Source organism: Bufo gargarizans, unplaced genomic scaffold (assembly GCF_014858855.1).
Source record: "Bufo gargarizans isolate SCDJY-AF-19 unplaced genomic scaffold, ASM1485885v1 original_scaffold_1381_pilon, whole genome shotgun sequence".
NCBI classification, from domain to species: Eukaryota; Metazoa; Chordata; class Amphibia; order Anura; family Bufonidae; genus Bufo; species Bufo gargarizans.
In genome coordinates, this window is record NW_025334330.1 from 119139 (window position 1) to 139828 (window position 20690).

Below are 20690 nucleotides of genomic sequence, written 5' to 3' on the forward strand. Positions count from 1 at the left end.
GGAGTATGCCCTGCAAAACCTGCTACTTATTTCATAATGTCTGGACTCATAAAAATGGTCCTCTTTAAAGTGATCGGCAATCGCCACCTATACATGCATTGTATAATAAGAGTCATCCTGATTATTTTACAGCTCAAGCTTTAAAAGACTGGACCTTTTCTTATGGCAAGAAGGTGAAACTAAGGAAACAGCAGAAACCGTCCGTCAGTTCCTTTTATACTGAAAATGGGAAGGATATTGGTATGTGACCTTCAGTGCCTATTTTCTGTGTAAAGTAACATTGGTTGTCATGATCATGTGAACACAGAGGTTGTAAGCCCTTACTGACACTCTGCTGTGATTAAAATGGTTTTCTGGGATTATTTAACTGATGGCCTATCCTCTGGATAGGTTTTCAGTATCTGATTGGTGGGGGTCGAACACCTGGGACCCCCGCTGATCAGCTTTTTGAGAATGCATTGATGCTCGCAGTAGTGTCGCAGCTTTGCCAAGGCCATGTGACGTCACGTTTATCGGTCACATGGCCTAACTAGGCACAGTCAAGAGGTTAACTCTGTCCTTACTTCTTAGTTTTGAGAAAAGTGGGTTGATTTGGCCACCATTGCAGCTCCTATAATGGTTTTCCCACAGCTAGAATACAGAGGTGGTTCAGCAGTGACACAGAAGCGGAGGAATTATCACTGCATTACAGAACTACATAGGTTTTCCAGAACAAGACGTCATATGCATCTCACAAGATACTTCATAAAGAAAGAAATGACTTGCATTTCATGAAATCCTTCTTCATCACATCTTATCCATCAACCGAGAAAGCCGGCAACCTCAAGAGACATTGCAGGATGGTGCTATGCCTCAGCTCTTACTCTGTGAAATACATTGCAGGTTTCACTACATGTCATGTTCAATTGGTTACAGTACAGACCAGGTTGAGGTCTTAGTAGAACATCAGGCTGTACTTGGCTTTTAAACTTGGAGATAGCCATAGTTAAAAAAAATATATATATATATATATATATATATATAAATTTGCCTTCTTAAGATCAGAGAAGTTGGTTGATAAATACCAGCCGTACTAATTGTCTTGTAATTAAAGGGAGGGATTGGATTTAAATATTGCAGGATTTAAACATCAATGAAGTATCCTTAGGATAGGTCACCAGAATCAGATTGTTGGGTGTCTGACACCCAGCACCCTCACCTGTTTGTTTGAAGTGGCCCCATGCTTGGGTGAGCGCTGCAGCCTCTTCCTCAGCCAGTGATGTAATGTCCATTGGTGAAGTGGCCTTTGTGCATCTCAGTCATTTACGGTAAGTGAATGAAATTAAGCTGCAATACTAAGCACAGCCACTATACAATATGCATGGTATAATATGAGGAGGCCAAATGATGAAACTGTTGATTAGTGGGGGTACCAGGAGTCAGAAATTAGATATCTAAATCCCATAAAACCCCTTTAACTCTCTAACAGTTTTACCCAAGCTCTGCTCAGGCTTTGTTTGACTAAACAGTTCGGCCCGAGCGGAGCTCAGGCAGCAGAGTTAGAGGAGAGGGCCTCATATTGTGGGCTGTGTAGCTCGTCTTATTTGGAAGCTGGCAATTTACGCTTTAAATCAGGCCAGTATCACAGCATTATCTCCTCCACCTCGGGAGACAGTGGCGTAGCTTGGGTTGCCAGCACCCGGGGCAAGCCAAGTATTGTGCCCCCCCCCCACATGTGGCCATGCCCCTTTTCACTGATAATGTATTAGATATCACCTGCAGTCCTATGTAACACCACAGATGATAACTCTCTGTGTACAGATAATGTAGTAGATGGGTGAGTCCCCAGATTTCAGAACACGCACAGTGTGACCTGAAATCTGGGGACAAGCTTCTACAGTGTGGGCCAAATTCTATATCCACCCTCCCATCACTACAGAACATACAGGGTAATGCAGCGCCCCATACCTCTTACATCCAGTGACTTCTCTTTGATGTAGATGTTCCTTCCCTCTATCCTCATCTTCTCCTTTCGGACCTTCAGACTAGACCACTATTTTTCAGCCATTTCTCGTCTTTGCAGTTTACTACTTTTCCATCATCCTCCCATCTTCTGGACAAATCATCCTATCACCCCCAATACTGTGCCGCTGTGTCCCCCAATACTATACTGCAGAAACAGATAAACCCCCTGATAATAGTAGTACCATGCAGATGTGCCCTTTAATAATTATTGGCACACAGTGCCCTAAAAAAACTGCGCCCAGCAAATAGTGCCCCTGACACTAATATACATAACGTCCCCCAAAATATTTGTGGTAAGCTGATACTGTGCCAAGGTGCCCCCACAGTAATAGTGCTCCCAAAAGTCCCACCAATAGGAATTATTCTCTGCTAGAGCACACATGGTAGTAATAGTGTTCCTACAGTGCCCCCAACATGACCCCACAAGTAATAATGCTCCCATAGTGCCCATAATAGTAATTATGTTCCCCCTAGACCCCCAGTAGTAATAAAGCCCATTATAATGCCCCCCAGTAGTAATAATTCTCCTTATGTGACAGTACAAAAAATACCCCCTTTTAATGCCCCCAGTTGAGCTAATGTCCCCATAGTGCCCCCATAATGTGCCAGTATAAAATACCCCTATATAGTGCCCCCAGTAAATGCCCCCATAGTGCTCCTCTCCCCCCTTCCTTCTAGTGCCCCCATAATGTACCAGTATAAAATGCCCCATATATAGTGGCCCCAGTACATGCCCTCAGTGTCGCCCATAATTTGCAAGTATAAAATACCCCTTCTAAATGCCCCCGTAGATGACCCCATAGTACTCCTGTCTCCTCTTCTTCATAGTACCCACCATAATGTGCCCCAGTATAAAATGCCCCTATACAGAGCCCCATATAAAATGCTCCTTCTTTGTGACCTCAGTAGATGCCCCCAATAATGTGCCAGTAAGGAGTGCCACCCAATAATGTGCCAGTAAAAAGTGCCCCTAATAATGTGCCAGTAAGAAGTGCCCCCATAGATGCCCCCACTGTGCCCCCCAATAACGTGCCAGTAAGATGTGCCCCCATAGATGCCTCCACAGTACCCCCCCAATATTGTGCCAGTAAGATGTGCCCCCATAGATGCTCCCCAATCATGTGCCAGTAAGAAGTGCCTCCCATAGATGGCCCCCAATCATGTGCCAGTAAGAAGTGCCCCCCAATCGTGTGCCAGTAACAAGTGCCCCTCATAGATGGCCCACCAATCATGTTCCAGTAGCCAGTATTGTACCATATAAAAAGATAAACACTTGCGATGCCTGCAGCCTATCAGAGGAACGGGGAAGGGAGACGCCTCTCCCTCCCCTGCCCCGCCGCAACACAGCCATCTATATTGCTGTCCTGAGGACGGCGATACAGATGACTATGGGGATGAGCGCTCATCTCCTGCCGCCGCCCCCTCCCCCCCACTTGTGAGCCGGGCCGCGCCGTCCGGGGTGATCGCCTCACTTTGCCTAATTAACGGTGCGGCCCTGCTGGCGCCCCCTAAAACCCTAAAATTTTATGCCATGGGCAACGGCTTCCCCGGCCCCATCCCACACTGCGCCACTGTCGGGAGATATATCCTTTAGAAATCGGGTCGTGAGTGACTGCTGCTGAAAGTGAAAGCAAGTTCTGATCTTGTTTTAAAGCTTAGATTGTCAGCTTTCAAACAAAATCAGGCCCATATCTATCTTCTACATACATATGACTTCAGATATAAATTTTAAAAAATACAATACAATACAATTTAAAAAAAATCACATTATTGGGAAGGGTTTTCCAGTGTTAATATGACTTTTGTGGGGTTAAAGTATAAGGTCAGCTTTAGACATTTAGATGCCCCTTCCCTTATTTCATCTCCCCTGTTATCCCCTAGATTGTCTGTGTTTTCGTAACATATTGATTGCTTTAATTTTAACTGAATTATTCTGTTTGCTGGAAACAAGTATGTCTGTGTCAATAGATACATTTTTATAAAATATAACATTATTTTATTCTTTACTGCAGGGGTGGTGTACAAAGATTATCCAAAGACCAAGACTGTAAGGAAGTCTATCCCTTTTATTGTGTTACCCAAGGAAGAAGAAGTCTGTTCTACCAAAGTGGTAAGCTACGTAAAGTAGGTAGAAGATACAAGTAAATTCATGAAGATTGCTCCGCTACTTTGCTGTATTGTCATATAGCTTTCATGACTGTATATTACAGTTTTGTACTGAGTTGCTAAAGCTTCTTACAATACACTTTCATCATGTTTGATCTGGACATAACATGAGGCATCTAAAAAAAACTGCATAGTTATTTGTGGAGGATACATATGTTTTATTTATTTATTTTAAAGAAGCAGTGAGGTCACGTCATCTAAATGCGCAAAAACCCGGAAGCTCCACTACATTTTATGCCATAAATAATGGTGAGATTAGAAAATAAGCCCTCATACAGTTATTTGACCGAAAAAAAAAAAAGTTATGGCTCACAGAAAATAGGGAAGAAAAATGAAAACGCAAAAATGAAAAAACCTCCGGTAGCCATATACAATAATACGGATATATAGGCTGGGCTGGGGTCCCTCCAGGAGCCCCCCAACACCAGTGCCCTACACAGCAGATTATGCAAACAGCTAGCACTTTCCTGGCAGCAAACTAAATTAACTGTTGGTATTATGTTACGAATATGGGGGAAAAAATTGTTTTTATGTATTTTCTTTAATTTCTTAAAAAAGAGTCATGTTTTGTTATCATTTTTATTAAGACCAATATTTTATATTCCCTACAAGTGGTTGAAGAAGTTTGGTTTGAAGAAGCTGAAGTTGGAGCTTACCAAACTGGTGTTTGGCCCCGATTGCACTCACCAGAAAAAGCTGGTACCAGCTTTACATAAGAAAGTCTCGGCAAAGTACTGCACCATTTTCCCCAGTGTGGAGATGAATGTAAGTCACTTTTCTCTTCTGCCAGGTCATTGCTGTTACATGTAAATAATAATTTAAGATTTGGTCATATAACAGGGTTTTAGTAAGATGTGGATGCCAATGCTTGCCAAGCTTTATCTTAGCAGTTGTGGATTATTATAGAGATTGCATCTATTATTATTGTATAAGCCACTCTTCCTCTGACTGCTGCATTCTGAATTCACACTTTGTACATTTGTTTTGAAATTTCGGATGCCAAATTCGTGCCCAAGTTGTGCAAAAATACAGTACAATGTAATTGAATTGGCTTAACAAACTCTATTTACTCACCCAGCCCCCCCAAAAATCTAATCCATAGCATACCCTTTCTGTTGTGGAAATTTCACAAATTTCCAGTATAGTTTTAATGCGTTGCTATGCAAAGGGTGAAAGTTGCAGCCATATTCACACCAGAATCCATAATGAAATCTGTATGTAACGCATGCGATTTTCATTGCAGAGTTTTAGGCTGGCTCCACTGAGTGATTTTTACACTGTGGTATGAATGGTAATGAATGCAAATGGTGGCTTGAATTGTATTAGCCTTGGTTGCATTTTGGTTGTATAAAAGATAATATATAGATTACTCAAACTAATGATTTTTTTTAAGGGAATTGTGAAGCATCTTCAGTTTCAGCCCAAGGAATTAGAGGAATATATTGAACAACTTGAAAAAACTTTAAAGCGCTACATTCAACGCCTTCAGTGGCTTCTTTCAGGTGACTATCCTCCTGCTAAAAATATGCATTAAAAAACAGCACGGCGCATGTTTGTACTGGAAAAGAAAGCAAAAAAAAATATATATAATATAAAATAAAGTCACAGTTTTGAAAATCAGCTGTTTATACTGTAAATTTAATGTTCAAATTTCATAAAATTATCATAGCATATTGTTTTTTTTAATTGGCAGAGCCTACTTATGTTTATTAGCCCACAGCTGCCTTGCCTCTTAATTTTAGCGTTTAACCTGACTTTAAAGGGAACCTGTCATCACCTTTAGACCTCTTTCACATGACCGTATGGCTTTTTCAGTGTTTTACGGTCCGTTTATCACGGACCCGTTGTTCCATTTTTTTGTTTCTGGTGTGTTTCGGTTTCTGTTCCGTTTTTCCGTTCCGTTTTTCTGTATGGCATATATAGTATACGGTAATTACATCGAAAAAATTGGTCTGGACATAAAATTTTCAATAGATGGTTCCGCAAAAACAGAACGGATACGGAAGACATACGGATGCATTTCTGTATGTGTCCTGTTTTTTTTTTTTTTTTGCAGACCCATTGACTTGAATAAAGCCACGGAACGTGATTTGCTGGCAATATCAGGACATGTTCTATCTTTCAATGGAACGTAAAAACGGAAATACGGAAACGTAATGCATACAGAGTACATTCCGTTTTTTGTTTTTTTTGCAGAACCATTGAAATGAATAGTTCCATATACGGACCATATACGGAACGCAAAAAACGGCCCGTAAACAGAAAAAAAAAACGATTGTGTGAAAGAGGCCTTATGCTGCCTATATTAACGGCAGAATAAAGTAGAGACAGGTGAGATGATTTCAGCGGTCTGTCATTTATAATTTGCAAGTGGTTGTTGAGAACCAACATCACAATTATTGCAGACTGGGCCTGGAAAAGAGTCACGGCCTCCTGAGAAGAGTCATGGTTATTCCTAATCTCCTGCTGATGACTGACAGGCTTCTACCTAGTTTTCTCCATTTCTCCCTAGGAGAGAACTGCCAATCATCACCAGATGGGTGAGAGAGCCGGAGATTATGAATAACCAGGACTCTTCTCAGGTGGCCGTGACTCTTTTCAAGGCCTGGGCTGCAATGATTATGATGCTGGTTCTCAGCAACCACTTACTTTTAGCTCATGAGAGACACATCGCTGAGATCAGCATTTCTGTCACTATTTTATGCTGCCCTCAGTGAGATCAGCAAAAAAGTTGATGACAGGTTCCCTTTAAGAATCCTTTTTTAGTCCCATTTTAGTAACCAGCGTTTGCTTCACCTTCCAGGGAGTCGTCGACTGTTTGGCAGTATATTGGAGAACAAAGTGTGTATACTTATTGATGCATCCAGTTCCATGGCTCCCTTTTTGGCAGAACTACAGAAGGGGTTAATATCACTACTGTGGGAACAACTAAAGCCAAGAAATATTTGGTAGGTGATTAATCAGCATAATGAATGTTATTGCATCCAATTATTAGTCATATTTTGCAGGCCTTTGCATGGCCAATTTATTGCAGAAATGTTACATTTTTCACTCATTTACTAAGCTTTTTACGCTAGTCTTACTGTGGATTCCCCCCTACGCGGAAGTAAGATTCGGCTAATTTTATGACGAGGCATGAGTCTCATCATAAATTAGGTGCATCTAAGGCAGTCCGTGCGACTAGCATAAAAAAATTACTCAGGCCCCTGTTCCCAGCCCCCAACACCCCTCCGTCCCTCCCAGCTATCAAACATGCCATAAAACCAGCCATGCGACTAATTATTGTCGCATGTCCTGTCAAAAAAGGGACTTGTAACTTTTTTTTACGACTAACAAAGTTGCAAAATGACCCCCAATGACTTTTATGGGAAGCTAGATAACTGCAATCAAAACTTTGTAATGCTCTGGCTTTTTTTTTGTAAAGTTCCTGTTCAGCTCTGGTGTTGCAGTAACCCTATGGGTAGTAAAACTTACCTGGTGGCCCTGGTCTCCATTGCGACCAGTGATTGACTGAGCAGTCACAGAGGAACCAAGAAGTAGGGACTGGTGAGGAACGGGAAGCAATAGAATGGGAATCTATAAGTTGACTATGAATTTTTATCTTATTATTTTACACCATAATGAGCCTTTCAAAAAAATAAATCGACAGGACCTCTTTAATTGGGGTTGTTTCATCTTGCCTGTTCATTGCTGCCGCTGGTCTGTAGTTCGGCACTTGCTGCCTCTTCTGCTGATGGGTCCCTGTCTTCAAACTGAACGCACAAGAAAATTCCACTTTCGTTATGTCATTGAGCTGCTTCTTTGTGCGTGTGCGTGTTTGGCCGGGTTTACCGTTTAGTTTTTCATTCTTCTGATCCGTCAAAAGAACAGAAAAATAAACAAACAATGGATCCTGTATTTTAAGCATCTGTTTATACACATTCTGAGATCCGTTATTTTAGACGAAAAAAAAAACATTGGCTGAAACAGATGCAAAATGTCCATATCTGAGCATAATGGATGCTTAAAATACAGGATCCATTTTTTGTTAATTTTTCAGTCCTTCTGGCAGAACCCGGCCTTACCTGACGCAGCTAATGAAGTCATTTTATTAACCGCATCGGTGCTATCTCAGTCCAACAGCTCCAGGGCTACTTACTGGAGCTGTACTACTGAAACCTGAGTTGCTGGAGCAAGGTGGATGGCACTGGAGCTGGTGTGCATGAATATGCATGCTCCCGGGATCCCCACCAGCAACCATGTACAAGCACAACCACTTCTTCTACATTGTAGTGGTGGCCGTATCCACTCACAACAAGCATTACGGAAGGAGGCACTTCCACTAAATGAATGCATTTGGTAAGTAGTGCCTTCTAATGCATTGGGCTACAGGATAGGGCCATTTCACTTCACTCCTTTATGGCTTTCATCACACATTGCATTGCAGTTTGATACATTTATTGCTCTTCATAGATGAAAATAACCATTATGTATGCATGTATGGGACTTCAACTTTCCACTTGTGCACACTGAAGTTAAGTATTAACAAGCAAACTGAAATTGCTGCTAGGTAAATATGTTTTCCAATCTGTCTAAATGCGCTTTTTCACCCCACCGTTCACTTCATTGTAAACACATTTATATTATCTGCAAACAGCAAATTTGTTGTAGCCAACAGGCCTGATCCTTCTGACTCTCTTCGGTGTAGCGGTTTGTGCAGAACATTGGCATGGAAGTGTATTAACAACTTGTCATATCTGCACAGAGACCGATACTATTGCACTGCATTTTCTATGGTGTTTTTTTCCTATACATCATTGTTTTGTTGTATTTTATTTTATTTTACCCCTGATTTGATTAGGTTCAATATGATCAGCTTTGCTGAAAACATTGAGGCATGGCAGGAGTGCTTGGTGGAGGCCTCTGATGAAGCTTGCCAAGATGCAGTGCAATGGCTTTCCAGGCTACAGCCCCGGGGAAACACCTGTATTCTTCATGCTTTGGAGGTTGGTGAAATATAACCTTTCGCATTATCATTTTGCCCTTTATTATGTTTTAAGACTATGTAACATAGATACAGTCATCTTGTCTGTGCCCCCATCCCTTCCGAAAGCAGGAGCACATGTGTAAATTTATTGCTGGTGCCAGGAAAAGGAGGATATACATTGCACTGTAGCAAATTCATCAAAATCATTACAAGGGAAAGTTCACATGATGGATTTTGCAAAGGCAAGATTTATTCAGCAGCAAAAACCGCAGTGGTCTCTGCTACAGTTTTTTTTATTTGAAAGCCATGGACCTTCTGACAGTTTAGCCCCCTGTAATGGATCTACACAATTACTCTCAAAAATTGTTCACAAATCTGTCTAAATCTGTGTTAATGAGCACTTCTCCTTTGCTGAGATAATCCATCCCACCTCACAGGTGTGGCATATCCAGATGCTGATTAGACAGCATGAATATTGCACAGGCGTGCCACAATGAAAGGCCACTCTGAAATGTGTAGTTTGATCACACAGCACAATGCCACAGATGTTGCAACGTTTGAGGGAGCGTGCAATTGGCATGCTGACTGCAGGAATGTCTACCAGAGCTGTTGCCTGTGCAATGAATTAGGGATCGACCTATTATCGGACGATATTCTTGATTTTCAAAGTCATCGGCATCTAACCTTGCCGATAATGCATCTAGCGCACTATCACAGAACATGTTCCCTCAGCGCACAGGGGAAAAGAAGTCACTCCCCCCTCCCCCGTGCTGCGCTGCCAATGAGGAGAGACGGGAGGAGGCGGTGCCCAGCCTATATGACAGGAAGTTGCGATCAGCTACAGTTAACCCCTCAGGTGCCGCTGATCGCAGCTCCCTGTCAGAGGCAGGGTGACGGGTATGTGATTCTGCCGTCGACACACCCGCCTCCTGTATTAAACATTAATTATCATTAGTGGTGCAGTGCTCCCTCCCCAGTATTAAAAAGATTGGTGGTGCAGTGCGCCCCCACCCCCCTCCACCCATATATTAAAGTAATTAGTGGTGCAGTGCGCCCTCAATCCTCATGGATTGAGTGGCCATGGTGGCGGTGGGGTTATGGGCAGGTGTATGTTATGAACAACGAACACAGGTGCATTTTATTGATGGCATTTTGAATACACAGAGATACCGTGACGAGATCCTGAGGCCCATTGTTGTGCCGTTCATCCACGACCATCACCTCATGTTGCAGCATGATAATGTACCACCCCATATTGCAAGGATCTGTACACAATTCCTGGAAGCTAAAAACATCTCAATTCTTGCATGGCCAGCATACTCACCGGACATGTCACCCATTGAGCATGTTTAGGATGCTCTGGTTCGGCGTATACGACAGCGTGTTCCAGTTCCTGCCAATATTCTGCAACTTCGCACAGCTATTGAAGAGGAGTAGACCAAAATTCCACAGGCCACAATCCACAACCTTATTAACTCTATGCAACAGAGATGTGTTGCGCTGCGTGAGGCAAATGGTGGCCACACCAGATACTGACTGGTTTTCTGAACCCCACCGCCCCCTCAGTAAGGCAAAACTGTGCACATTTCAGAGTGTTCTTTTATTGTGGGCAGTCTAAGGCACACCTATGCAATATTCATGCTGTCTAATCAGCACCTTGATATGCCACACCTGTGAGGTGGGATGGATTATCTCGGCAAAGGAAAAGTGCTCAATAACACAGATTTAGACAGATTTGTGAACAAGATTTGAGACTAATGGGTCTTTTGTGTATGTAGAAAATGTTTCAGATCTTTGAGTTCAGCTCATGCAAAATGGGAGCAAAACCGAAAGGGTTGCGTTTATATTTTTGTTCAGTGTATTTTAAGCTAGAATTTTTTTTTCCAATTGGTCTTTATTAAAAATATGGAACCTTTATTTCTGTACAGAGCTGAGATGCTCTAGTAGCACCCTTTGGATTTTCTGTCTTTTCCGTCAGAGCAGGAGCTGACAGGCTCCTTATCTCTGCTCCCTGACATTATAAACAATCATTACAGCTCAGTTCTTATCTTAATGATAAGAATGTGGCTTAAATAAGTGTTTATGATCTCTTAGTAGTTTAGAGATAAGGTTTATTAGATGACCGACACAAAGTAAAAGTATTGGTCACCCAGTTAGAAAAAGAGTTAACCCTTTGTGACAGAACGGCTCAATATTTTGAATAAAGGCCAATTGAAAATAGGATTTTTAGCCAAAAATTTGTAAAATGCAATCATAAACAAAAATCGCATTCAAAGATGTACATGGCCTTTGACAGTCTTTCTTTTTGCACTTATGCAAAAAAAAAAAATTATAATTAAATATTATATTTAGCTGTATGGATTTATCATGCTTGACTCTAGGTAATCAAAACTTTGTAAGTGACCTGGAAAAAGATAATTTCATTCTACAAAGCACAAATGATGGTAACTTGGCAGAGAATTCCTTTGTGCACTAGTTAATACTGAAACAAAATTACATTTACACAGGATTCAAAAACTAATTGGATTTCCTCTTTCAGAAAGGTTTTGCTTATCCAGATGTACAAAGCGTCTACCTCCTGACAGACGGGAAACCAGACGTTACCTATAACCTCTTGCTGGCAGAACATCTTTTAAAGTCTCACAATATTAAAGTGCACACTGTTTCTTTCAATACTTCAGAAAGGTATGTGTCCATAAATAATAGATTTATTACACAAATCAGCGACAATGTGTATGTTGCCTCAGAGAGGCAGAGGATATATTATAAAATATTATTGTCTCCCAAGACACATACAAAGGAAGTTGCTGACACACAGGATAAATCACTTCTATAAATAAAAACATATAATTACCCCTTTCCCTAAAATAAAAATAATTAACCAATAAAAAAATAAACATCATGGACATCGCTGCGTTTGAAAATGCCCATACTATTAAAATATAACAATTAGAGTTGAGCGAACACCTGGATGTTCGGGTTCGAGAAGTTCGGCCGAACATCCCGGAAATGTTCGGGTTCGGGATCCGAACCCGATCCGAACTTCGTCCCGAACCCGAACCCCATTGAAGTCAATGGGGACCCGAACTTTTTGGCACTAAAACGGCTGTAAAACAGCCCAGGAAAGGGCTAGAGGGCTGCAAAAGGCAGCAACATGTAGGTAAATCCCCTGCAAACAAATGTGGATAGGGAAATTAATTAAAATAAAAATTAAATAAATAAAAATTAACCAAAATCAATTGGAGAGAGGTTCCATAGCAGAGAATCTGGCTTCCCGTCACCCACCACTGGAACAGTCCATTCTCAGATATTTAGGCCCCGGCACCCAGGCAGAGGAGAGAGGTCCCGTAACAGACAATCTGGCTTCATGTCAGCAGAGAATCAGTCTTCATGTCATAGCAGAGAATCAGGCTTCACGTCACCCACCACTGTAAGAGTCCATTTTCATAAATTTAGGCCCAGCACCCAGGCAGAGGAGAGAGGTCCCGTAACAGACAATCTGGCTTCATGTCAGCAGAGAATCAGTCTTCATATCATAGCAGAGAATCAGGCTTCACGTCAGCCACCAATGCAACAGTCCATTGTCAGATATTTAGGCCCAGCACCCAGGCAGAGGAGAGAGGTCCCGTAACAGACAATCTGGCTTCATGTCAGCAGAGAATCAGTCTGCATGTCATAGCAGAGAATGAGGCTTCACGTCACCCACCACTGCAACAGTCCATTTTCATAAATTTAGGCCCAGCACCCAGGCAGAGGAGAGAGGTCCCGTAACAGAGGATCTGGCTTCATGTCAGCAGAGAATCAGTCTGCATGTCATAGCAGAGAATCAGGCTTCACGTCAGCCACCACTGCAACAGTCCATTGTCATAAATTCAGGCCCAGCACCCAGGCAGAGGAGAGAGGTCCCGTAACAGACAATCTGGCTTCATGTCACCAGAGAATCAGTCTGCATGTCATAGCAGAGAATGAGGCTTCACGTCAGCCACCACTGCAACAATCCATTGGCATATATTTAGGCCTAGCACACAGGCAGAGGAGAGGTTCATTCAACTTTGGGTAGCCTTGCAATATAATGGTAAAATGAAAATAAAAATAGGATTGAATGAGGAAGTGCCCTGGAGTCCAATAATATATGGTTATGGGGAGGTAGTTAATGTCTAATCTGGACAAGGGACGGACAGGTCCTGTGGGATCCATGCCTGGTTCATTTTTATGAACGTCAGCTTGTCCACATTGGCTGTAGACAGGCGGCTGCGTTTGTCTGTAATGACGCCCCCTGCCGTGCTGAATACACGTTCAGACAAAACGCTGGCTGCCGGGCAGGCCAGCACCTCCAAGGCATAAAAGGCTAGCTCTGGCCACGTGGACAATTTAGAGACCCAGAAGTTGAATGGGGCCGAACCATCAGTCAGTACGTGGAGGGGTGTGCACACGTACTGTTCCACCATGTTAGTGAAATGTTGCCTCCTGCTAACACGTTGCGTATCAGGTGGTGGTGCAGTTAGCTGTGGCGTGTTGACAAAAGTTTTCCACATCTCTGCCATGCTAACCCTGCCCTCAGAGGAGCTGGCCGTGACACAGCTGCCTTGGCGACCTCTTGCTCCTCCTCTGCCTTGGCCTTGGGCTTCCACTTGTTCCCCTGTGACATTTGGGAATGCTCTCAGTAGCGCGTCTACCAACGTGCGCTTGTACTCGCGCATCTTCCTATCACGCTCCAGTGCAGGAAGTAAGGTGGGCACATTGTCTTTGTAGCGTGGATCCAGCAGGGTGGCAACCCAGTAGTCCGCACAGGTTAAAATGTGGGCAACTCTGCTGTCGTTGCGCAGGCACTGCAGCATGTAGTCGCTCATGTGTGCCAGGCTGCCCAGGGGTAAGGACAAGCTGTCCTCTGTGGGAGGCGTATCGTCATCGTCCTGCCTTTCCCCCCAGCCACGCACCAGTGATGGACCCGAGCTGCGTTGGGTGCCACCCCGCTGTGACCATGCTTCATCCTCATCCTCCTCCACCTCCTCCTCATCCTCGTCCTCCTCGTCCTCCAGTAGTGGGCCCTGGCTGGCCACATTTGTACCTGGCCTCTGCTGTTGCCAAAAACCTCCCTCTGAGTCACTTCGAAGAGACTGGCCTGAAAGTGCTAAAAATGACCCCTCTTCCTCCTCCTCCTCCTCCTCCTGGGCCACCTCCTCTTCCATCATCGCCCTAAGTGTTTTCTCAAGGAGACATAGAAGTGGTATTGTAACGCTGATAACGGTGTCATCGCCACTGGCCATGTTGGTGGAGTACTCGAAACAGCGCAACAGGGCACACAGGTCTCGCATGGAGGCCCAGTCATTGGTGGTGAAGTGGTGCTGTTCTGTAGTGCGACTGACCCGTGCGTGCTGCAGCTGAAACTCCACTATGGCCTGCTGCTGCTCGCACAGTCTGTCCAGCATGTGCAAGGTGGAGTTCCACCTGGTGGGCACGTCGCATATGAGGCGGTGAGCGGGAAGGCCGAAGTTACGCTGTAGCGCAGACAGGCGAGCAGCGGCAGGATGTGAACGCCGGAAGCGCGAACAGACGGCCCGCACTTTATGCAGCAGCTCTGACATGTCGGGGTAGTTGTGAATGAACTTCTGCACCACCAAATTCAGCACATGCGCCAAGCAAGGGATGTGCGTCAAATTGGCTAGTCCCAGAGCTGCAACGAGATTTCGCCCATTATCACACACCACCAGGCCGGGCTTGAGGCTCACCGGCAGCAACCACTCGTCGGTCTGTTGTTCAATACCCCGCCACAACTCCTGTGCGGTGTGGGGCCTGTCCCCCAAACATATGAGTTTCAGAATGGCCTGCTGACGTTTACCCCGGGCTGTGCTGAAGTTGGTGGTGAAGGTGTGTGGCTGACTGGATGAGCAGGTGGAAGAAGAGGAGGAGGAAGCCGAGAAGGAGGAGGTGGCAACAGGAGGCAAAGAATGTTGCCCTGCGATCCTTGGCGGCGGAAGGACGTGCGCCAAACAGCTCTCCGCCTGGGGCCCAGCTGCCACTACATTTACCCAGTGTGCAGTTAGGGAGATATAGCGTCCCTGGCCGTGCTTACTGGTCCACGTATCTGTGGTTAGGTGGACCTTGCTACAGATGGCGTTGCGCAGTGCACACTTGATTTTATCGGATACTTGGTTGTGCAGGGAAGGCACGGCTCTCTTGGAGAAGTAGTGCCGGCTGGGAACAACATACTGTGGGACAGCAAGCGACATGAGCTGTTTGAAGCTGTCTGTGTCCACCAGCCTAAATGACAGCATTTCATAGGCCAGTAGTTTAGAAATGCTGGCATTCAGGGCCAGGGATCGAGGGTGGCTAGGTGGGAATTTACGCTTTCTATCAAATGTTTGTGAGATGGAGAGCTGAACGCTGGCGTGTGACATGGTTGAGACGCTTGGTGACGGAGGTGGTGGTGGTGGTGTTGGTGGTACATCCCCTGTTTGCTGGGCGGCAGGTGCCAACGTTCCTCCAGAGGCGGAGGAAGAGGCCGAGGCGGCAGCAGCAGAATAGGCCGAGGCGGCAGCAGCAGAAGAGGTAGCAGGGGGAGCCTGAGTGACTTCCTTGGTTTTAAGGTGTTTACTCCACTGCAGTTCATGCTTTGCATGCAGGTGCCTGGTCATGCAGGTTGTGCTCAGGTTCAGAACGTTAATGCCTCGCTTCAGGCTCTGATGGCACAGCGTGCAAACCACTCGGGTCTTGTCGTCAGCACATTGTTTGAAGAAGTGCCATGCCAGGGAACTCCTTGAAGCTGCCTTTGGGGTGCTCGGTCCCAGATGGCGGCGGTCAGTAGCAGGCGGAGTCTCTTGGCGGCGGGTGTTCTGCTTTTGCCCACTGCTCCCTCTTTTGCTACGCTGTTGGCTCGGTCTCACCACTGCCTCTTCCTCCGAACTGTGAAAGTCAGTGGCACGACCTTCATTCCATGTGGGGTCTAGGACCTCATCGTCCCCTGCATCGTCTTCCACCCAGTCTTGATCCCTGACCTCCTGTTCAGTCTGCACACTGCAGAAAGACGCAGCAGTTGGCACCTGTGTTTCGTCATCATCAGAGACATGCTGAGGTGGTATTCCCATGTCCTCATCATCAGGAAACATAAGTGGTTGTGCGTCAGTGCATTCTATGTCTTTCACCGCTGGGGAAGGGCTAGGTGGATGCCCTTGGGAAACCCTGCCAGCGGAGTCTTCAAACAGCATAAGAGACTGCTGCATAACTTGAGGCTGAGACAGTTTCCCTGGTATGCATGGGGGTGATGTGACAGACTGATGGGGTTGGTTTTCAGGCGCCATCTGTGCGCTTTCTGCAGAAGACTGGGTGGGAGATAATGTGAACGTGCTGGATCCACTGTCGGCCACCCAATTGACTAATGCCTGTACCTGCTCAGGCCTTACCATCCTTAGAACGGCATTGGGCCCCACCATATATCGCTGTAAATTCTGGCGGCTACTGGGACCTGAGGTAGTTGGTACACTAGGACGTGTGGATGTGGCAGAACGGCCACGTCCTCTCCCAGCACCAGAGGGTCCACTAACACCACCACGACCATGTCCACGTCCGCGTCCCTTACTAGATGTTTTTCTCATTGTTATGGTTCACCACAACAACAAATATATTATTTGGCCCAATGTATTGTATTCAAATTCAGCGGGATATAAATTTGAGGCCTAGTATTTAGGCGCTGGGTGACCGGTATGGATTTAGTGACAGAATTAGACTTGGAAATGCACAGAAGCGTGTGTGTGAAGTTATTCTGAATGACCCTATGTGCACCTTCAATATTATATACCCTTTTAGGGATAGATTTCAAATAGCTCTGATATAGCAGGAACCACTAAATTATGAAATTGCTAAATTGGGAATTGTATTTCAACCCAGAACAAAAAATGTGCTTTGACGGACACTAAATATCTTGCCCAGCAACAACAGTACAGCGGTAACGAGAGATTTAGCAGGATATAAATTTGAGGCCTAGTATTTAGGCGCTGGGTGACAGGTATGGGTTTAGTGACAGAATTAGACTTGGAAATACACAGTAGCGGGTGTGTGTGAAGTTATTCTGAATGACCCTATGTGCACCTTGAATATTATATACCCTTTTAGGGATAGATTTCAAATAGCTCTGATATAGCAGAAACCACTAAATTATGAAATTGCTAAATTGGGAATTGTACTTCAACCCAGAACAAAAAATGTGCTTTGACGGACACTAAATAACTTTCCCAGCTACAACAGGACAGCGGTAACGAGAGATTTAGCAGGATATAAATTTGAGGCCTAGTATTTAGGCGCTGGGTGACAGGTATGGGTTTAGTGACAGAATTAGACTTGGAAATACACAGTAGCGGGTGTGTGTGAAGTTATTCTGAATGACCCAATGTGCACCTTGAATATTATATACCCTTTTAGGGATAGATTTCAAATAGCTCTGATATAGCAGAAACCACTAAATTATGAAATTGCTAAATTGGGAATTGTACTTCAACCCAGAACAAAAAATGTGCTTTGACGGACACTAAATAACTTTCCCAGCTACAACAGGACAGCGGTAACGAGAGATTTAGCGGGATATAAATTTGAGGCCTAGTATTTAGGCGCTGGGTGACCGGTATGGATTTAGTGACAGAATTAGACTGGGATATGGCCAAAAAATAACCACACTATTGCTGGTTAAATGCACTTGGTGACGGGCGCAGCTTGCCCCTGATGTAGTATATGGCCAAAAAATGAACAGACTATTGCTGGTTAAATGCACTTGGTGTCACAGCTTGACCAACCACACTACTGAGGGTTAAATGCACTTGGTGACGGGCGCAGCTTGCCCCTGATGTAGTATATGGCCAAAAAATAAACAGACTATTGCTGGTTAAATGCACTTGGTGTGACAGCTTCACCCTGATGTAGGCTTTAGCCAGAAAACAACCACACCATTGAGGGTTAAATGCACTTGGTGACAGGCGCAGCTTGCCCCTGATTTTGTATATGGCCAAAAAATGAACAGACTATTGCTGGTTAAATGCACTTGGTGTGACAGCTTCACCCTGATGTAGGCTTTAGCCAAAAAACAACCACACCATTGAGGGTTAAATGCACTTGGTGACAGGCGCAGCTTGCCCCTGATTTTGTATATGGCCAAAAAATGAACAGACTATTGCTGGTTAAATGCACTTGGTGTGACAGCTTCACCCTGATGTAGGCTTTAGCCAAAAAACAACCACACCATTGAGGGTTAAATGCACTTGGTGACAGGCGCAGCTTGCCCCTGATTTTGTATATGGCCAAAAAATGAACAGACTATTGCTGGTTAAATGCACTTGGTGTGACAGCTTCACCCTGATGTAGGCTTTAGCCAAAAAACAACCACACCATTGAGGGTTAAATGCACTTGGTGACAGGCGCAGCTTGCCCCTGATTTTGTATATGGCCAAAAAATGAACAGACTATTGCTGGTTAAATGCACTTGGTGTGACAGCTTCACCCTGATGTAGGCTTTAGCCAAAAAACAACCACACCATTGAGGGTTAAATGCACTTGGTCGCAGCTTGTGCTGGCGCACCACAAGACACAAAATGGCCGCCGATCACCCCAGAAAAATGTGACTGACAAACGGTCTGGGCAGCCTAAAAACAGTGAGCAATTGAGGATCAGCAGCTCAATGATCCACAGCTGCAGATCGATCAGTTAATCAAGTCCTTTGGAGGAGTTAATCTGCCTAATCTCGCCCTACTGTCGCAGCCGCAACCTCTCCCTACGCTAATCAGAGCAGAGTGACGGGCGGCGCTATGTGACTCCAGCTTAAATAGAGGCTGGGTCACATGGTGCTCTGGCCAATCACAGCCATGCCAATAGTAGGCATGGCTGTGATGGCCTCTTGGGGCAAGTAGTATGACGCTTGTTGATTGGCTGCTTTGCAGCCTTTCAAAAAGCGCCAAGAAAGCGTCACAAAAGCGCCAAGAAAGCGACGAACACCGAACCCGAACCCGGACTTTTACGAAAATGTCCGGGTTCGGGTCCGTGTCACGGACACCCCAAAATTCGGTACGAACCCGAACTATACAGTTCGAGTTCGCTCATCCCTAATAACAATATTAATGCCATACGGCAAATAGCATAACGTCCTCAAACATTTTTTATAAAAAGTAATCAAAAAAAGTCGCAGACACTTCAAAATGGTATCACTGAAGAGTACAGATTACCCACAAAAATTAGCCCTCACACAGCTCCATACATCTAAGGCTACTTTCACACTGGCGTTTTGGATTTCCGTTTCTGAGATCCGTTCAGGGCTGAATATGCACAAAGAAAAGTCCAGCTTACCCAATTATTCCACCAACTGCGTGCACGGAAAAGGCCGGCAAGCCCGTATATTCTTGATATGAAAGCACAATGAAATTCCAGCACTCACGATTTTGGTAGCTAAAATCTTCGTCTTTTATTCAGGCAGTAGACATATAAACAGGACATCCACCCACAAGTGCAGCAACCTTGACGCGTTTCGAACAGTAGTTCTTAGTCGTAAAAATGAGCAGTGTCTCCTCTGGCACCTTTATACCAGTCTGTACCAAAATGTAATTGCTTTTCTCCTCCACCTGAGGGGTGGGGGAGTGTAGGAGGCAGGGAACATTTTAACCTCTTGTTTTCCAGGTGAGGCACTGCTCATATGTTTCACAATAGAAAATTCATGCATCTATACAAAGTCACTGATTATTACAAAAATTTGTGTTGAAAAATAACCATTAAATAAAAACAGTGAACATATTAAAATTGTCAAAGAATGTCAATTGTCAGGATAGCATCAGAACACCATATTGGTTATATATAGCCAACTTATTTGTATGGATCCACATATATTAGTGCTGTGTTGCTAATTCTGGCATGGATCCCTTTTCTCCATTACTGCTCTTGATTAAATTGAAAAAATGCATGCATACATAGCTATGATGAAAGGAAATGTGAAAAAACAGGAAAGTCATGAGTTAGTAGAAATACATAAGTTCATTTTTCTTATTGAGGCCATTTGGATGTCTGGTATTCAACTTAAAAATCCAAAAAGCCTCTCTGAGTCTCACTAAACGTTTAAAATCTCCTCCTCTGTTAGGTAATTTCACCTGTTCAATTGCAAAGGCTTTGAAATTGCGCACCTGGCTTTCGTGTTTACTAATAAAATGTTTAGCCGCATTGGATGTGTTCACACTATGCAGATTTTTTATGTAGTTGAGGTGCTCCAGAATTCGGACCTTAAATTTTCTAGTGGTACATCCCACATATAACATGTCACAGGCTATACATTTTATGATATATACCACCCCCATAGAATTACAATTAATATAAGATTTGATTGGATATGAGATACACGGCATTTCCGATCACTCACCGATCTTACTGGTGATGAAGACCGGACAACAAACCGGGATTAGCAGATCGTTCAGATTGAATGAACACTGGCTAACCATACTAAACGACTCCGTTGGGATAGATAAAGAACTTTTACAATTTTGGCAAGAGAACAGCGGTACAGCACACGTCCACTTTGTTTGGGATGCTATGA

The 20690-nt window shown here is 44.2% G+C and overlaps 1 protein-coding gene across 1 annotated transcript in view; it reads left to right on the forward strand.

Annotated features, from left to right (window-relative positions):
• The window catches only part of LOC122923231 (von Willebrand factor A domain-containing protein 3A-like), a 135490-nt gene that overhangs the window by 89567 nt on the left and 25233 nt on the right, over window positions 1–20690 (forward strand). Inside the window, exons 24-30 of the mRNA XM_044273992.1 lie at window positions 133–240; window positions 4017–4114; window positions 4783–4935; window positions 5564–5672; window positions 6974–7118; window positions 9011–9155; window positions 11676–11821. Coding sequence (XP_044129927.1) covers window positions 133–240; window positions 4017–4114; window positions 4783–4935; window positions 5564–5672; window positions 6974–7118; window positions 9011–9155; window positions 11676–11821 — 904 coding nt within the window. The remainder of the gene's footprint in view (window positions 1–132; window positions 241–4016; window positions 4115–4782; window positions 4936–5563; window positions 5673–6973; window positions 7119–9010; window positions 9156–11675; window positions 11822–20690) is intronic.